At 42.2% G+C, this 16,359-nt stretch overlaps 3 protein-coding genes across 3 annotated transcripts in view; 1 reads left to right on the top strand and 2 right to left on the bottom strand.

Moving 5' to 3' along the window:
* Positions 1-3,125, top strand: part of LOC118431338 (cAMP-dependent protein kinase catalytic subunit alpha-like) — a 28,099-nt gene extending 24,974 nt beyond the window's left edge. The window contains 1 exon segment of the mRNA XM_035842458.1: positions 1-3,125. Within this exon segment, the coding sequence (XP_035698351.1) occupies positions 1-294 (294 nt within the window). The 3' untranslated portion in view covers positions 295-3,125.
* A 5,973-nt stretch (positions 3,126-9,098) lies between these two features.
* LOC118431581 (non-classical arabinogalactan protein 31-like) lies at positions 9,099-9,635 on the bottom strand. The gene has a single exon (XM_035842822.1). The coding sequence runs from the start codon at positions 9,633-9,635 to the stop codon at positions 9,099-9,101; it is 537 nt and encodes a 178-aa protein (XP_035698715.1).
* A 273-nt stretch (positions 9,636-9,908) lies between these two features.
* The window catches only part of LOC118431579, a 35,232-nt gene continuing 28,781 nt past the window's right edge, over positions 9,909-16,359 (bottom strand). Inside the window, exons 36-41 of the mRNA XM_035842821.1 lie at positions 15,526-15,617; positions 14,712-14,948; positions 13,315-14,172; positions 12,777-12,946; positions 11,938-12,076; positions 9,909-10,786 (exon numbers count right to left, since the gene is read on the bottom strand). Coding sequence (XP_035698714.1) covers positions 10,607-10,786; positions 11,938-12,076; positions 12,777-12,946; positions 13,315-14,172; positions 14,712-14,948; positions 15,526-15,617 — 1,676 coding nt within the window. The 3' untranslated portion in view covers positions 9,909-10,606. The remainder of the gene's footprint in view (positions 10,787-11,937; positions 12,077-12,776; positions 12,947-13,314; positions 14,173-14,711; positions 14,949-15,525; positions 15,618-16,359) is intronic.

The raw sequence follows: 16,359 nt of genomic DNA, 5'->3' as shown, positions 1-16,359 counted from the left end.
CCGGGGACTCCAGTAACTTTGATGACTATGAAGAGGAACCTCTCCGCATCTCCGCAACAGAAAAGTGTGCAAAGGAGTTCCACGATTTCTGATGGGGCGCCAACGCGGTCGCAGAACAGGGGGGAACAAAACTGGCCAGAAGGTTCAACAACAACAACAACAACAACAACAACAACTCGCAGCCATCTCTTAGTAGTAAACATGAACGGCGGACTACGTATCGTAGTGTTGCCCACCTTTTCAGTATTGTTCGAGGCGATTGTAAGGAATTCTTGCCACCATGTCAGATGCTAACTACACCGTCGCACGTTCCCACGGTTTTCCTCCAAGAGTCCACACACCGCTGTCGTAGGACCTGCCGGGCCGGGTGAAACCGCAAGGCTGTCGCTTCTTTTCCCGACGTACGACGGCCGCACTTTTCCATGGCAGCAGGACGTTATTATCGATTCTAGTGAAAAGTGGAACAGGTCAACCCACTAGCGGGGTGTCAGAGCTCAAGTTTTAAGTCAGGGAGATGAAACAAAAAATCTTTGACTCATTTCGGCTGTGTTTTCATACTGTTTTCAAAGGTAGTAAGCAGGGAAGGGTGTTGTTAACCCTCTTTCTGCTGCCTAAACCTGTAACCAACACAGATTTAGTGCCATTTGGCTACTGCAGCAGAAAGGGGGTTAAAGTAGGATAACTCAGCCAGATACGTCTTGTTGTTACGCCAGTTTTCGAAGTGGTTGTTTGACTCGGCCCTCCCCAAATTTATCTATGCTGAAGTTGATGCAATGTTGAGAATATGAAAACTAGTTATCATAATCGGCTGTTCATTAGTAGACCTCCTGTGCGAAGTTTACAACAACGAGACCAACAATTTTCGCTCCAACTCCGAGAAACCGCTTCGAAAGCCGACATAACCACGGTGCACCACAGGAGACCCTAAGAAGGGATCCTTCCTGATCTCCAAGCAGATCCCACAATGGCATAAGATAGTACCAAACTGGCCAAGGAGTGTAGGTGGCCAAAAGGTGTACATTTGCCCCGGTAGCGAAACACACTCCTAAGCCGGCTTCACTCCTCTGCCAGCTTTTGATACTATCTTATGCTACCGTAGGATCTGCTTGGGGATTAGATCCTTCCCACGAATTCTGACATGCATGTCCGTCTGCTGGCCAGTGGAACATTGTTTCTTACCTTGTTAAAGTAAGCCACACACTGTCTTGTCCATAATTGACCGATTGCCTCCTCTCTCTGTAAGCGTCCGGCCAAACCACCCTCTTATGTCAGCCTCTTGATTGTCCACTTCTTTTTAACTGTCCCCCTGCTGACCTGGCCATCTGGTACCAAGTTTGTATTGGTGACAGGGTTAAGCAACAGGGAGGATGTTAAGCCGACATTTTCTTAGAAATTGGTTTTTCTTTCACAAGAAAGCAAAAGATGCACATAGTATGGAAACTAATCCTTTGTAAACTAAGAAAGGCCTACCACTGTTTCCCTTCCCAACACGTTGACAACCGCTAAAACCGAAAAATTGGTTTGAGGCTCAAAATTGGAGCGTTCAATTGACAAAAACACTTTTCTTCTGGTATCAGTAGTTGGAAAAGTTTATTTTTGGAAGATTCACCTTCAACTGTGAGCTAGCAATTCCCCATGGCGACCCTAAGCTCCCCCATTGTTGTACATTTGAAAAATTCAAAGAGGAATGTTCGTGGTTTCTTGAGGCTTACAGGTTGCGAAGGCAAGCAAATGATTAGTTTGAACGTAGAAAACAATGTGCCTCCATGTGTAGCAGTCAGTCCACACTGTTTTATTCTTAGTGTCATATTTGATTATCATAGATTTGTGTACCTATTCTTGTATATGGAGAAGAACAGACTTGTACAATAAGTACCCAAGGGAATAGGCTTCGATTGTGTCATTGTGCTAACTTTTCCCCCTGAGTTTAGGTGAGGTAGCGTAGCCTGTTTCTAAATTTTGTGCGTTCCAGGAGAGTCTGTGCAATTGGAAAGGCGTCTGTGTTGAATTTTTATTTTGTAGACCATTTTTCTAGCTCTGTGTAGTGAGGAGGGGGTTCTAGTGTAGTAGTGTTCATTTGTGCTCTGTAATGTTTTGCATATGTAGAACTGGCAAGGCAATGTTACTCCTGCATTCCCGAAGGAAAAATTGCGAATTTTCACCACAATGTCCTTAAAGTAAACATTTGGGGATTTTCCATTTTTATCAAGCCACAAAAAAACTTAACCATTTGTCTTTTCCTTTTGGGAATGGACTGAGCATTCATAGTTTGTACTTCACTCCATAGCATTGTTTTGTATATATGGTGGGAAAAGAAGGTCCTCAGATGTAATGTAGCCAACCTCTGTTGCTAACCGTTCAGTAGTTTTCCTCCAATTTTCTACATCAGAGGTACGTGTATTAAAGAAAGATTTTGGAATTCTTCTGGTTTTGAGGCAGAACCGTTACCTAATCTGCAATGTTGCCAATTTCTCGTCAAATGGCTGTGATGGTAGAATACTGACGTAGCACCTAGAGAGCCTTTTTTCTCTTCTGCACCTGCTTTCTTCCAGACCCGTATTTTTGCACAAAGAAATGAAATTATTATGGTGGATGTTGTAAAAAAAAAAAATACGCAAAAACAAATAATACTTCCTGTTTGGTAGTAGCTATTCTAAGATGGCGTAACCTTAAGAAACAGTGGTAGTAGTGTTTGGAATTAAGATGGTATAGGAAGAAAACATCCCTTCTTTGTTTCCAGAAAGTATTGTTTTTTTTTCTGGAAGTGTTGTTGCCCTGTTTGGGCACCAGTGAGACACAAATTTGGAGGTGTGTTGCAGCAGCTACATGTACTGAAGAGAGAAAGAGTAGTTGAACTGAGATGTTTGATCGTTGTTCGACGGTCCACTTACGTTGTTCAAAGTTCGACAGGTTATGCTGAAGTAGACAAGGCTATGCTAAATATACATATACATAAATATATATATATATATATATCTGGTTTCTGTACTGTGCCCATACTTCCGTTGGAGGGGTGTACTTGTTCCTTCCACTGTTGTTGCTGTTGTAAAAATGTCTAGTTTTAGGCGTAATCTTCCCAGAGTTTTTATCATATATCAATGATCCTGGAGATAGATTTTTGAACAATATTGGTAGATAATGAAATGAAAATATATTTAAAGTTTTGTTGTAACTCTTGTCTGGAAGTGTCGTTGTTGTGTGTCTCATTTAGTAAAGTTTGAAAAGGTGGCAAGATTAATATTGCCATAAGAAAAATGTATACATGTGTTTGCACCGGTGTGAGTACATTTGTATGTTTGCATGCACATGTCATGTAGGTTGTGTGTGTGTGTGTGTATGTGTGTGTGTGTGTGTGTGTGTGCACATACATGTAAGGCCACACTGACTTAAATTTTACTGATGAAATCCTTGCGTGTTCTAAAGAAAATGGCCACATCAGTCATTACCCAATACACCTTTCTCACGCGGCGGCCATGATAGATCGAAGACGAGGTCAACGAGGCAAACAGACAGAACTTATTTCTAAAACCAGCTCCCAAACCACACATTGTCACGATATAAGATAAAATAATAAATATTATAACTAGTGTTATGCACTGAAAGATGTAGCTATTTAGAGTAGTGTAGACTGATCCCATAGTCCTTTAAGAGATGCAAAATAAAGATATAATAATGCAAATATTTGACTGACATGCAGCCATTCTCGTATTGGTCGATTTCCTAATTGGCAGGCTATCATTGGATGAACTGCTAATCATGATGGACAGTCTTTTGTTTGCCTCATTGAACTCGTTTTAGATTTGTCATGGCCGCCGCATGAGAAAGGTGTATCCTGGTCGATCAGAAACATTCAGAAAGTACAGTGAGATACTAGTTGCTTCCAATAGATTATCATTTCTCTGAAAGCAAAGAGGTTCGGCTTCTGCCATTTTGACGTGTTTTTAGGCGTTTTTGTTGGCCTTGAATGAAGAAAAGAATACTAGTAGAAAGCCTGACAAAAACGTATGAAACACGTCAGAAACGGCCGTACGTAGCCAAACCTCTGCTTGGAGGATGAGGATGTTGCAGGGAAGTACACGGTGTAGCAGCGACGCCTATCGATCTGTTTTCTGCATTGCAGTTAGCGTACCAGTGACTTTGGTGTCCTTTCGTCAGTCTGTGTGCATTGCACTGCTTTCCACTATAGGGACATTGCAAGATGACGACACCGAAATCGTCTTAAGGTGTTTTTCTTGTTTACGAATGCTCTTCTTACAGTGATGCATGGTATAGAGTCGGTTTAAGATGCGTCCGAAATACATGTACAGTGCAAAATCCGCAAACAAGTACTGCCTTCTATCTAGGACCCGACTACTAGTACCATATCATAACTACTGGTGGGTTCTAAAAAGGGAGTACATACATATATGTATATGTGTGTGTGTGTGTGTGTGTGTGTGTTAACATATGTGTATATGTCACAGTAGAGATCACGATCCAGTAATCCCGATCGCAGTCTGAATCCCATATCTTTAATATTATCATTTGAGTTTGGCTAGGAGTTGGCCCTAGGAGAGATCCCGATCGCAATCTATACTAGTAGAATCGCCGATTCTCCTAGGAGAGACCCCGATCGGAGTTGGCCCTAGGACCAGCTCTGATCGCGATCTCTCCTAGGAGAATCGACGATTCTATTGGATCGTGATCTCTACTGTGACATATACATATATAACGTTAGCAATACTGATATATTTCTAGCATTGTGTAAATGATGCTGGACCGAACAGTCGTTTTACAATCTGTTAGGGGACGGTAAAGCTAGAATTATTTAGCTAGAATTATTCAGAAATATGGGCACTTCCGTCGTGTTAAGACTTTACTTCTGGGTATGATATACAAAGAAAAAGATATACACAACGTATACTACAGCACGAATGTGTTTTAAGTACTCCAAGCAGATGTTGGCAAGTTGGAAGATCGTAATGTTTTCCGATTGAAGACCAAGCTTCTTTGGAAGTCTCTAACCCTTTATAAGCAAACGGAAAGTTAAGTTAAAGGCTATAGCTTTTGGTGGATATCGGAAAATGTCAACATTTATCATTAACCTACTCATAACACACAAGGTATGATGTATACACGAATGTAGGTGGCGCTTCGACGGGCGGACATGGTGTTACATGGGCTCCTCACGTGGTGCTTAAAATCTATCCTTTCTATGTCAACTGGCGTCTTATAAGGCCTTCTAGATGTGTGTAATGATGTTAGGGCATATATTGGAAGGTTTTCACTGGCTAGAAGCCTACTTTCATGTAAATTTTCACATCATAAAGGTCCGGACTACATACCCCATGAGAGCCTAATCTGCAGTACCGCTCCCGGTCGCGTCCAGAAAAGTGGCTAAGACGACCGCCAAATTGCCAAATTTCCGTCTTTTCGGGAATGGGGAAATGGTGGAAGGCTCGCAAAGGGTTTGAATTTTTAAAGCTTATTTGCCTTTGTTTTCGTTAATGTGACCATTTAAAATTAAGAATGATAACATTTAAGACATTTCAATGACAAGACCATGGAATATTAGGTCATAAATAACACGTTTCCTTCACAATGATATAATATTATGTAGATGTCCTGTGCCACGTTGATAAGTCCTAACACATCCAAATTCCATCCATATCTATGAACATGTACCGGCCCGGTAGTCAGAGAAAGCCAGCAATCAGCGACCCAGTACAAAAATGGCCAGCAAAAGTGTATTATGAGCCAAAAAAAGTCCCGAGAGAGCCTGCTATGGAGGCTAGGTGCAACCTCCTTGGTGCAACTGCTAGGGCCCAGCGATACAAGCGACACAGTACAAAAAAGAAATTAAACTTGACACTGTAGCCTGTGTTTACACAAGCTCTCGCTGGCTGGGCTTAATTACCCCCTCCCCAGTTGCGGCAATCGTAGGGCCGGCCGCTAGGGGCGCGATTTTAGTCAGGCTATTGACACTGCAGCGGGCCTTTTTATTTTAGCGTGTTTGGCCTTGTACATGCTGTGGTCTTGATTTTTTTTGACACATACCCTTAACCCTATTCAGACCGGGCTTTTTTGGTCATCCCTGGACCGAGGGGGGGGGGGGGCTTTTGAGGCCCTCCACTTCTAAGTCCTCTAACTCTCGAACGACGTGCCGTAAGGCCACCAAATTTTCAGGACATTATATCGACATAATATCTGACAAGTATTTGACGTTTGACGTTACGTTGACGTAAGATGACGTAATTATGACGTCATCAATTTGATTAGATTGGCCGGACCTATGAAAAAAGGGTATTCTCAGAAAACTTCAAGTTATACTACAAAAATGTAACAATAAGTGCAGATAACAGAATAATAATGTTTATTACGACTTGTATTGCCAATAGCAACATCGATGACGTCATAATGACGTCATAAAATGACGTCATGCACATCTAAGATACGAGATAGGCTCCGCCATATTATATCCACCACCTTGAATTTTTAAAACTTCTTTTTTTGCAAAAAATAATCACAAAGGGCAATGGAAATAGACTAAATTCATTCATTTAGATGGTTTTTGATGAAAAAATACCAGGTAGTTACAAATTTTAAGGGAAAATAAGCTTGTTATTCTTGATCTGGCCATACGGTCCGCCATCTTGGATTTTGGGTTGATGACGTCATCAAATTAGCATAATTTATGCATATATAATTTTGAAAGATATGCTAAATAATATAAGATTTTATTTATGTAACAAAATAGCAGTAATATAGCAAATAAATGTGAAAAATTCATTGTTAGAACCAAAAATAGTGATTTTTGGCAAAACTGCCTGTCAGCAAACGGTTGCCATGGCAACACGGAAAAATGGAAAATTTGTCAAACTTCGCAAAATTGTTGCCAACAATATTTTGGGAAAACTCACCAAATTTGGTGGCTTTTGCGTAAGGCGTTCTGGCGTTATAGGACATCGAAGTTGGCGTGGGCCTCAAAAGCCCCCCCAGCCCCCCCCGTGTAGACTATTTGACATTCAGTAGTTTCTAGCGAGGACCAATCAAATACTACTAGGTGCTGGCAGGTCACTGACATTGGGCGATAACTGCGAGCTTTTCGCACCCTTGCTTATCATGCAAATGCCGTGAACTCAAATCAAGCAGGCATTATTGTTCGTCATTTTGCACCGTGCGGGAGCTTTACTTGCTCGCAAACAACTGCAGATATCAGTTTAAAAAGTTTACTTTGGTGATCAAAAGGTGACGGGACTGTAGCGAGTTTTCGTGCCATTAAACTTTTTGAAATGACGAGCCTACAGTTTACTTCCGTCTCTTTTATTACGCGCTTTGTCACTTTAGTTCTATTTTTTCGTCAACTTGAATCTCAAGGCTTCGTGGCGTAGTTGACTAGTGATTGGACTTCTAACTTTTGGACCAGAGTTCGAACCTGACGTGTTGCAATTTTTTAAACTTTTTTAAAAAGTTTTCTTTGTTCAATATTTTACTTTTTATCACTATACGGTCGTACTTTTGTAACTGAAATGTTTCGCTTCTTGTCACTCCCCAAAAATGTTGTCACCCCAAAAAGTTGTGACTTTTAGTACGTGTCACCCTATGTTTCAGTGCTATTTCCTTGCATTCACAAAAATAAAAACAGTACGTAGTTCTACAACTTACAACTTGTACCTTGTAACAAGGTAAAGAGACGTCTCTGATGACCCGGTGTACAACGGCTGTAGTAAGTTGTCAAATATATGCGTTATGCACTCAAGTCGTGTTGTTTGCTGATTATTCAGTCCGTCCTTCTATTCTATATAACCAGCATTCAAAGGGACCAGCTCATAAAAATACATGCTGCAAACTAAAGGAAGCCCCACAAAGATGTCCTTTGTAATGTATTGACGGTATTTAACAGCTAGTAATCGACGGACAATAGGTGTGAAACATTCCTCCCTGGCCCTCGCGTGCCACCGGTCTGGCGTTAATTGGTTACTCTGCATTTGAAAGAACCGGCTTCATGGGCGTTGACCTCGCTAGAAATCTACTTCATAACATTTAGAGCTAGCCCCCCCCCCGGTCTGAATAGGGTTAAATGTAAGTTGAAAGTTGTATAGGTTTGGGCCCCCTTGCAGCATGCCCTGGAGCTGCAGGGCCAGTTTGGCCACAATGTCCCCCACCTACATCTGCTTGGTTTACTTCTCAGGCCACTGGTAAGCCTCTGTTCAGGTAGCAAAACACACTCCTAAGCCGGCTTCACTCCTCTGCCAGTCTTATGCTACCGTAGGATCTGCTTGGAGATTACCGTATCCGACTATTCCCTTAGTTTGAGTGCGGTTATAATGCCATTCACCAAGAGGGGTGTGTCTATTTGTGTTTCTGGATATTTGTAGTCAGTGAAACTTCAGACCTTTGTATTGATTGTGATTATAGACTAATGTGGATAGGTTTTGGGAAGAATGAAGGTCAAAGTTAGCATTGGTCCCCAAGGAGCTTGCCCTGGAATTTCTTATCTTTAATCTATAATTTTACAAAATGTTTTCCATATTGGGTCTTTAACTGGTTCTGTCAAGAAAACTTCTGTCTGGAAAGCGATGGGAGACCACTTGGGGAAGTAGGTCCAAGTTGTGTAATTAGGTTGATTTTTGAGTCAAAGGTCACTGAGAGCAGTATGAAATGGACTGTTGGACCATTAAGGAGAAGGGTTATCCTCTCAAGGTTAGTTTTTATGGACTTATATTCATAAAGGTGAGATTTTTAGATGTGTGCTTTTAGAATTCCATAGTAGAACATATTGGAAGGACATGGGCTGCACGTGGATTTGGATACCACTTTTACTTTTCAAGGCAAATTCAGCCATACATATGCAGTTTCCTGCAGTACCATTTCATCCTGATAGAAGCCTCTTTGAGGATTAGAATAATTTATGTGAGATTGCTTCATTGAAAGCTTACAATCAAGAGGACTGACTGTTGTCAAAATTTATCATATGTTTGAAAGGCAAACAAAATTTTGTTATTTTTTAAAAATAAACTGGCTTAAATGAATGGTCTAAATCAATAATAAGTTTCTTCTATCATGAATTGTGCCACAAAAAGCATGTAAAAGCAAGGAAGCACTTTCTCTGTTTGGAATTAAAAGGGTGGGTGGGTAGGTTTGCTAGCTAGGATCCCATTCCTGCGACTTTGGGGCGGCGGTTGGACTTTGGGGCGGCGGTTGGACTTTGGGGCGGCGGTTGGACTTTGGGGCGGCGGTTGGACTTTGGGGCGGCGGTTGGACTTTGGGGCGGCGGTTGGACTTTGGGGCGGCGGTTGGACTTTGGGGCGGCGGTTGGACTTTGGGGCGGCGGTTGGACTTTGGGGCGGCGGTTGGACTTTGGGGCGGCGGTTGGACTTTGGGGCGGCGGTTGGACTTTGGGGCGGCGGTTGGACTTTGGGGCGGCGGTTGGACTTTGGGGCGGCGGTTGGACTTTGGGGCGGCGGTTGGACTTTGGGGCGGCGGTTGGACTTTGGGGCGGCGGTTGGACTTTGGGGCGGCGGTTGGACTTTGGGGCGGCGGTTGGACTTTGGGGCGGCGGTTGGACTTTGGGGCGGCGGTTGGACTTTGGGGCGGCGGTTGGACTTTGGGGCGGCGGTTGGACTTTGGGGCGGCGGTAAGTGCTTTTGAGACATGCTTCTCCTCAACTACGAGTATTTGTGCCTGGATAAGATCTCTTAAAAAAGAAAACTTTGTGCGTGCTACTGTGTTGCGGAAATGCGGACGATTGATTCCCAGCTCCATATATAAAGCACATTAACTTATTTTGTAACAGGTTCCCAAAAAAAAACAATCCACTGTAATGTCATAAAAGTTACAGGATATCAGCATGTCTTAAAGAATATATACTGATAGCCCAGGATAAAACACTGTATAGCAGTCTTAAGTAAAAGTCGTTGACACACATAAGCTTGTGCAGACACACCAAAGCAAGAGTAATTTATTCAGAATTGGATACAATGTCACAACAGCTAGTACATGATTTCAACTGTAGCTGCATTTCTTATAACGTATGAAAGTCCATAGCTTGAGTACTGTATGTAAGTTACTGCTGAGTTTACAATACTATGAACTAGCACTATAAGTGCAGAACAGTGCAAGTATAGTATGACAAAAAACAGTAAATCATGATGAATTCTAATGTATTATTCATTGGTACAGAAGAATACTAGTATGTACTTTGCTTTTCTCTACAGATTTTGACAACATCAGATATTTTATCAAATCATCTGCAGCGATAAACACCAAGGTTGTTTATCTACAAAAACTTTCTTGCATAGAATGAGTTATCATGTTCTCACTTAGCCAGCTGAATGAAGCTAAGTTGACCAGCTATCTAGGCAAAGGAATGCATTCTTAATCTTGAGCTAATGACATGTCTAGAAATGATGTAACACACAAATTCTAACCATACAGTTCAATCAAATTCTACTTTCATAATCTATATGATAATGTTCACTCAAGCCTGCAGGAAAACTAATTCAATGCCATCTACATTGTAAGAATTTTAAACATTTGCTCTCATTTTTGAAAAGAAAATCACTGAATAAAATCTGCAAGACATAATAGAAATCTCCAGTCATTTTGCAAAAGGGCAAAGAAATCTTCAGCCATCTGTCTCGGAGGTGACACTTCCGGGCAGGCTGTAAAAAGACCCGAAGTCTTCAGAGTCATCTGGTGCAGTTTTGGCTGGAGCCACTGGGGGGAGCAGCAGTTGAGGGAGCAGCAGTTGAGGTTGTGGCTCCAACTTCTTTGAATTCGCATTCGGTGCTGCCTCCTTGAGTTCCTGAAACACAAGAATTTAGAGAATAATATTAATGGTCACATAACTTAAGACTTTCACCCTCTCTGCTAGCTTGCATTCCAGTCATGTGTAAATGTGCTTTTTGTAGCAAAGTTATATAGCATTAATAATATTTGTGCCAGAAATAATGCATTTTTGTTTCAGAAGAGCGTTAGAGATATATTGGCCTAATATGTATGTAGTTATAGGAAAATTGCATCGGGACATACACTAGCCTGTGTTTACACAATCTCTCGCTGGCTGGGGTTAATGAGAACTGTGGGGCCGGCTGCTAGGAGCGCAATTCTAGTCAGGCTAGAAATGACACATGTATGATATATACGATGGGCGCAGAGAGTCTCCAACAAAGAAGTTTCTGAGCGCGCACGGTATACCCAACATTGTAGATGAGATAAGACGCAGACGCTGGAAATAGTTGGGACACATTCTGCGTATGCATAAAAACAGACACCCTTATGTCGCCCTCAAATGGACTCCTCAATGGAAGCGAAACAGAGGCAGGCCTCTAGGGACCTGGAGAAGAACTGTAGAAGGGGAGATGAAGGCAGTACGTAAGACAGGTCAGTGGCATGAGATCAAATGGATGGCCCAAGATAGGAAGGACTGCAGGAAGTTTGTCAGTGCCTTATGCTCCACCAAAGGGAGCGAAGAGGATAAGGCAGGTAGGTAGAAATAACACATGCTCACCACGTTCTCATTCCTGTTCCTGGAATGCAAGAATTAAATTCAGAGAATAATATCAATGGTCACATAACTAATTTCAAAGAATTTCACCCTCTCTGCTGGCCTGAATTCCACCCATGTTGTCCTTTTAGTCGCAAAGTTAACATTAATGATGTTTGTGTCAGAAATAATGCGTTTTTCTTTCAGAAGAGCGTTAGAGATATATTGGCCTATGTACAAAGAAATTGCATCAGGACATACACTAGCCTGTGTTTACACAATCTCTCGATGGCTGAGACAATGAATAGTGGACCACGATTTAACCTCCTGTCCTAAGGACTGTAACCCTTTCCGGTAGCGTGCATGTCAGGTGAGCAACACAGCTGGAATCAAACTCACGACCTCTAGTACCAGAGGCAGGACCGCTAACCACTGGACTACGCACGCTACATTACACATGTCATGCTCACCACGTGACGAAACTGCACCTCCTCCACCTCATTCCAGACATTCCTCACGTTGTTGAAGTTCATCCTCTCGTACGCCGGGTTCAGGAATGCTCCCGGAGGCAGTGCTAGGGGACCCTGAAGATTAACATTGCTTCCTGCCCTGAAATTCAAAAGAACATTGATGCACTAAAAGTGGGATGTTTGCCTCAATAGATAATACCTTTAGTTATAATACATCAGTTGAAGCAACCTTGGATTGTCACAAATTATCAAAGCCTATCTTTAAGTTAAAACAGTTTGCATCAAGGGTTTGCTTGTTTGTTTGAATCTTTATTCATGAGAAGTTCCACTCGACCTGCAGGCCGCTTTTCATTGAGGTCATGAGATAGAAGGTAAGGGTCATATGAACTATAACAACAATATAGAGCACATCATTTAAAGTCCAAATAAATATACATGTACATGGTACAAAACACATGATACTAGAAGAGCTCCAGTAATGGATTCAGATTCCCTACGCCTACATGCCCTATGTAATTCTCGTATAGGACTGTTTAGCCACAGTTGACGCTGTAGGGCTGATGTCAATTAGGATTCGACTATGGTCAATATTGACTGAAGGTCAGGCCATATAGTAGTATAGTACATGACCAATATGTAGAAAGAGGTTTAAGGGACCAACGTACAAGGTAGAGAGCAACACTATGACAGTCACGTCACCATCAAATGTCTACTAATTGTCTTCACATGATTCAACCCACTTTGGTAGCGCTGTGCTGAGGAAATTTATACCCATAGCCAAAATAGATATACTTTTATACAGGATAATTAATGGAAAAAAACTTGTACAATGTACTTACGGGCTGTCCAAGACTTTACGTGCCTCTGCCCGTCTCTTCATCCACAGCTTGAAGATGACGATGAGGATGATCAGAGCAACCAGACAGCCGACAGTGATCCCCACGATCTCTCCTAGCGTCAGGCCATTACAGGGCCAGCCAGGCTCACAGTGGCACACGTAACCGTTCACCTGGTCGATAAATGAATGAAGACCTTTATTGTACATATATATATATATATATATACCCACAGGGTTAAGTACAGGTTACAACAAAAGAATAGTTGCCAGATACATGGAATATATACAATGTCAACCAATTGCAACACAAGAATCATATTCTACTAAGTGAATTTGACTTCTTCTCACTGTGATACTGAAGTTGTAGGAACAGATATGTTTTACAATCTAAGGTTTGTCTAAATTCATTAGGAATATGAATTTATCTGTGATACTTAGGTGTATGAACTAGGGAAACATCAGTCTTTAAACTTCAGCTCTCTCTTTGTTGTATAATCTTCATTCTACTACAAAATGCTGTTTGTCTTCTAATCTATTACCTGGTCGATGCAGGTGTAGTTCTTTGGACACGGGTCGAGCATGCAGTCATTAGGGTTGATCTCACAGTGCCTCCCCTCGAACCCCACCGTACAGTTGCAGGTGTAGTCATGGAAACCGTCACTGCGCGACTGGTGTTGGCATTCAGGATCGCTTTCAGGTCCGACGCACCTTCCTCCGTTCAGACAAGGGTTTTCCAGAACATGGATGACAACAGTTACGAGCTTGGACATCGCCCCGTACGCATCTGCAGCGTAGAACTTCACCGTATCCTCTCCGAAGAAGTGTTGGTCTGGAGTGTAGGTCACAGCGGCAACGGCCCAGTTCAGTAGATCCGGTGCGTGTGGGAGTACTATCTCACATGGGTAGGGGATGGCAGGACCAGCCCAAGACTTGTTAAAGACGTCCGCCCACTCACTTCTCTTTGCATCCACAGACATCGAACAGTTTGGTTCTTTGAATGCAATTTCCTTCACATGTTTCCCGACTGCAATAGTTCCATTGGAGGGTGCCTTGATGTGCAACGTCAGCGCATCGTAAGCATCAACGTCGAAGGAACCCGCAACGAACCTCAGCACCTCGAAGTCAACGTTTTCAGGATGGTTTTCTTCCACCGTCAGGTGGAGGATTCCTGCTCCCTGCAGCTTCTCTTCTCCCTCATGGACCACAAACGGCTGCGGAGTGTCGTTTTCGTCTCCGACATCTATGACGATCGTCAGGGTGGTGGAGAGTAGAGGATTGCCATCCGCACGTGACTCAGAGATGGTTATAGGGATCTCTCTGGAGCCTGAGAAGTCCAGGGCTGGTTTGTACCGCAGCGTGCCTTGTTCATCTAATTCAACCAGATCGCCAGAGTCCCGCTGAGATAGAGTAAGTGGGAACATTTTGAGTCATAATGAGAATCATATACACCATATGAGAAGTATCTAATGTATATACATGCTACTTTGTTGAATAGCCAATTAGATGTAACCATGCCGACTTCTGTCGACCCTTCATGCAACAAACAGCAGGCAAACAACAAACAGAAGGCATCAGGAAATAGTATTCCACTGTTGCAAGTATATTGATAAAATGGACTACATCTAGACAAAACAGAACAAAGTAAAATGAAATGTCGAGGTATCATCAAGAATTACTCATATATCCAATATAAAGCCATCCATGTTGGCCTTGTCAAGTTATCATTTGACACACACACACAAACACACACACACGCACATACAGGAACATGGACAGAAAAATAACCTTGTTAAAATTTATGAAAGAAAATTAGAATTTCAAAATGAATCATAATATACATACCAGATGTCCAGTCAGCCAGAAAACAAAGTCTTCATTCAAAACCAGAAAAGATAAAATAGAATAAAAGACAAACACAATGATAATGAAAGAGTACCTGTAACTCAGCCAACCGGAAGACCAAGTCATCATCTTCCGGGTCTTTAGCGACGAGTTGAGCAGTCAGAGTTCCCTCATCCTCGCCCATGGACATGCGCAGTGGAGACAGCAGCACAGGCGGCCTGTTCTGGAAGGTTCCGTTAATGATGACGACAGCGAACTGTGCCGTGCCCGAGAAGTATCGCTGCTCACTGCGGCGGCTGCGGTGGGTGCGTGCCGCTGTGGTCCAGCAAAGCTGAGGGGGAGAGAGATAATTTCGGTTAATCTCATGTTTCACAATGATAAGGGTGGTTTGTTCTGGAAGGTTCCGTTAATAATGACGACAGCGAACTGTGACGTGCCCGAGAAGTAACGCTGCTCACTGCGGCGGCTGAGGTGGGTGCGTATTGCTGTGGTGGAGCAGAGCTGAGGGGAGAGAAATTCAGTAACTCTCATAAATGTAGACATGCTTTCTTAGACTTTAAGCCGAGAAAAAAGGGGCTATGTTGTCGTTTCAGGGAACCGTAACAATCTGTACGAAATAATTTGAAAGTCCTATAAACCAAATGACGGAGGAGAAAGCCATATTCTTTATCATTTATGATTTATGATATACAGTGTTAGCTTAGTTGGCAGAAAGTTTTTTCACTTCTAGTATCTAATCAATCACCCTTGTTGCATACATGTATCTCCTCCACTTCATTCTTCACAACTCGATGGCCATGGCCGTCATCCGCCAAGCACGATTTCATGCAGTAGGTTACTACGTATTCTTATTTCTAGTATTCAACAAACAGTACTGAAGATTCTCAATACTGCCACACATTGCTTACCTCGACAGTGAACGTTCCGTCATCCCAGTTGTAATCTACAGCTTCGGTACTGTCTGTGCAGGTGCCATGGACGTCCTTCCACATTTCAGACTCTGTGTGCAATGGTAAGGGTAAATTGACCATGAATTCAATTCCTTACAGCAGTATATTACATGCAGTACAAGGAAGATGTGAATGAGTAAAGACGTTACGTGAAAATGGCATTAACCAATTTTAGGAGTTGATTCTTTTGAGAAACAAAATATGGGATAATCATTATATTGTAGACTTATGAACTGGTTACCTACACAAAGCATGACATTTTTGAAGTCTCCTACCACAGCTTTACTTTCAGCAAAGATTACATTTTGCATAAAGTGAAGGTTATACATTCTAGTAATAAGATACTTAAGATCACAGTAACTCAAGCAACTGGATATGTAAAATCTGTATATCAACAGACCTTGCTCAGTGTCCCTGACAAAAGATAGTGGATGCTTCCTAAAACATGTGCCTGTTTCCAAAATCATATCCAGTTGCTTGAATGACAGTTACACCAAAAAGTATGTACCCAAGCAACTGGAGTCTTCTTTGGAATCCAAATTGTCTTCTGTCTGAATTGTCTAACAACGTTTCCTAATGGACATCTTCATTCATAGTTAGAGTATAAAAGACCTGTTTCTTCCAGATCACTTCAGTGTCACTGACGAAGGATAGTGGATTCTATCCGAAACGTCTGACCGTTTCCAAAACCATATCCAGTTGCTTGAGTAAATACTTTTGGTGTATCTTATTACCTGGATGTCTAACCTACATCGACGTATCTTGAATGACAGTTGTCTTGTGCATGTGCAG

The sequence above is a fragment of the Branchiostoma floridae genome, chromosome 15 (genome assembly GCF_000003815.2).
Source record: "Branchiostoma floridae strain S238N-H82 chromosome 15, Bfl_VNyyK, whole genome shotgun sequence".
Lineage (NCBI taxonomy): Eukaryota > Metazoa > Chordata > Leptocardii > Amphioxiformes > Branchiostomatidae > Branchiostoma > Branchiostoma floridae.
Note: the sequence above shows the minus strand (reverse complement) of the source record. Positions and strands in the feature narration are given on the sequence as shown.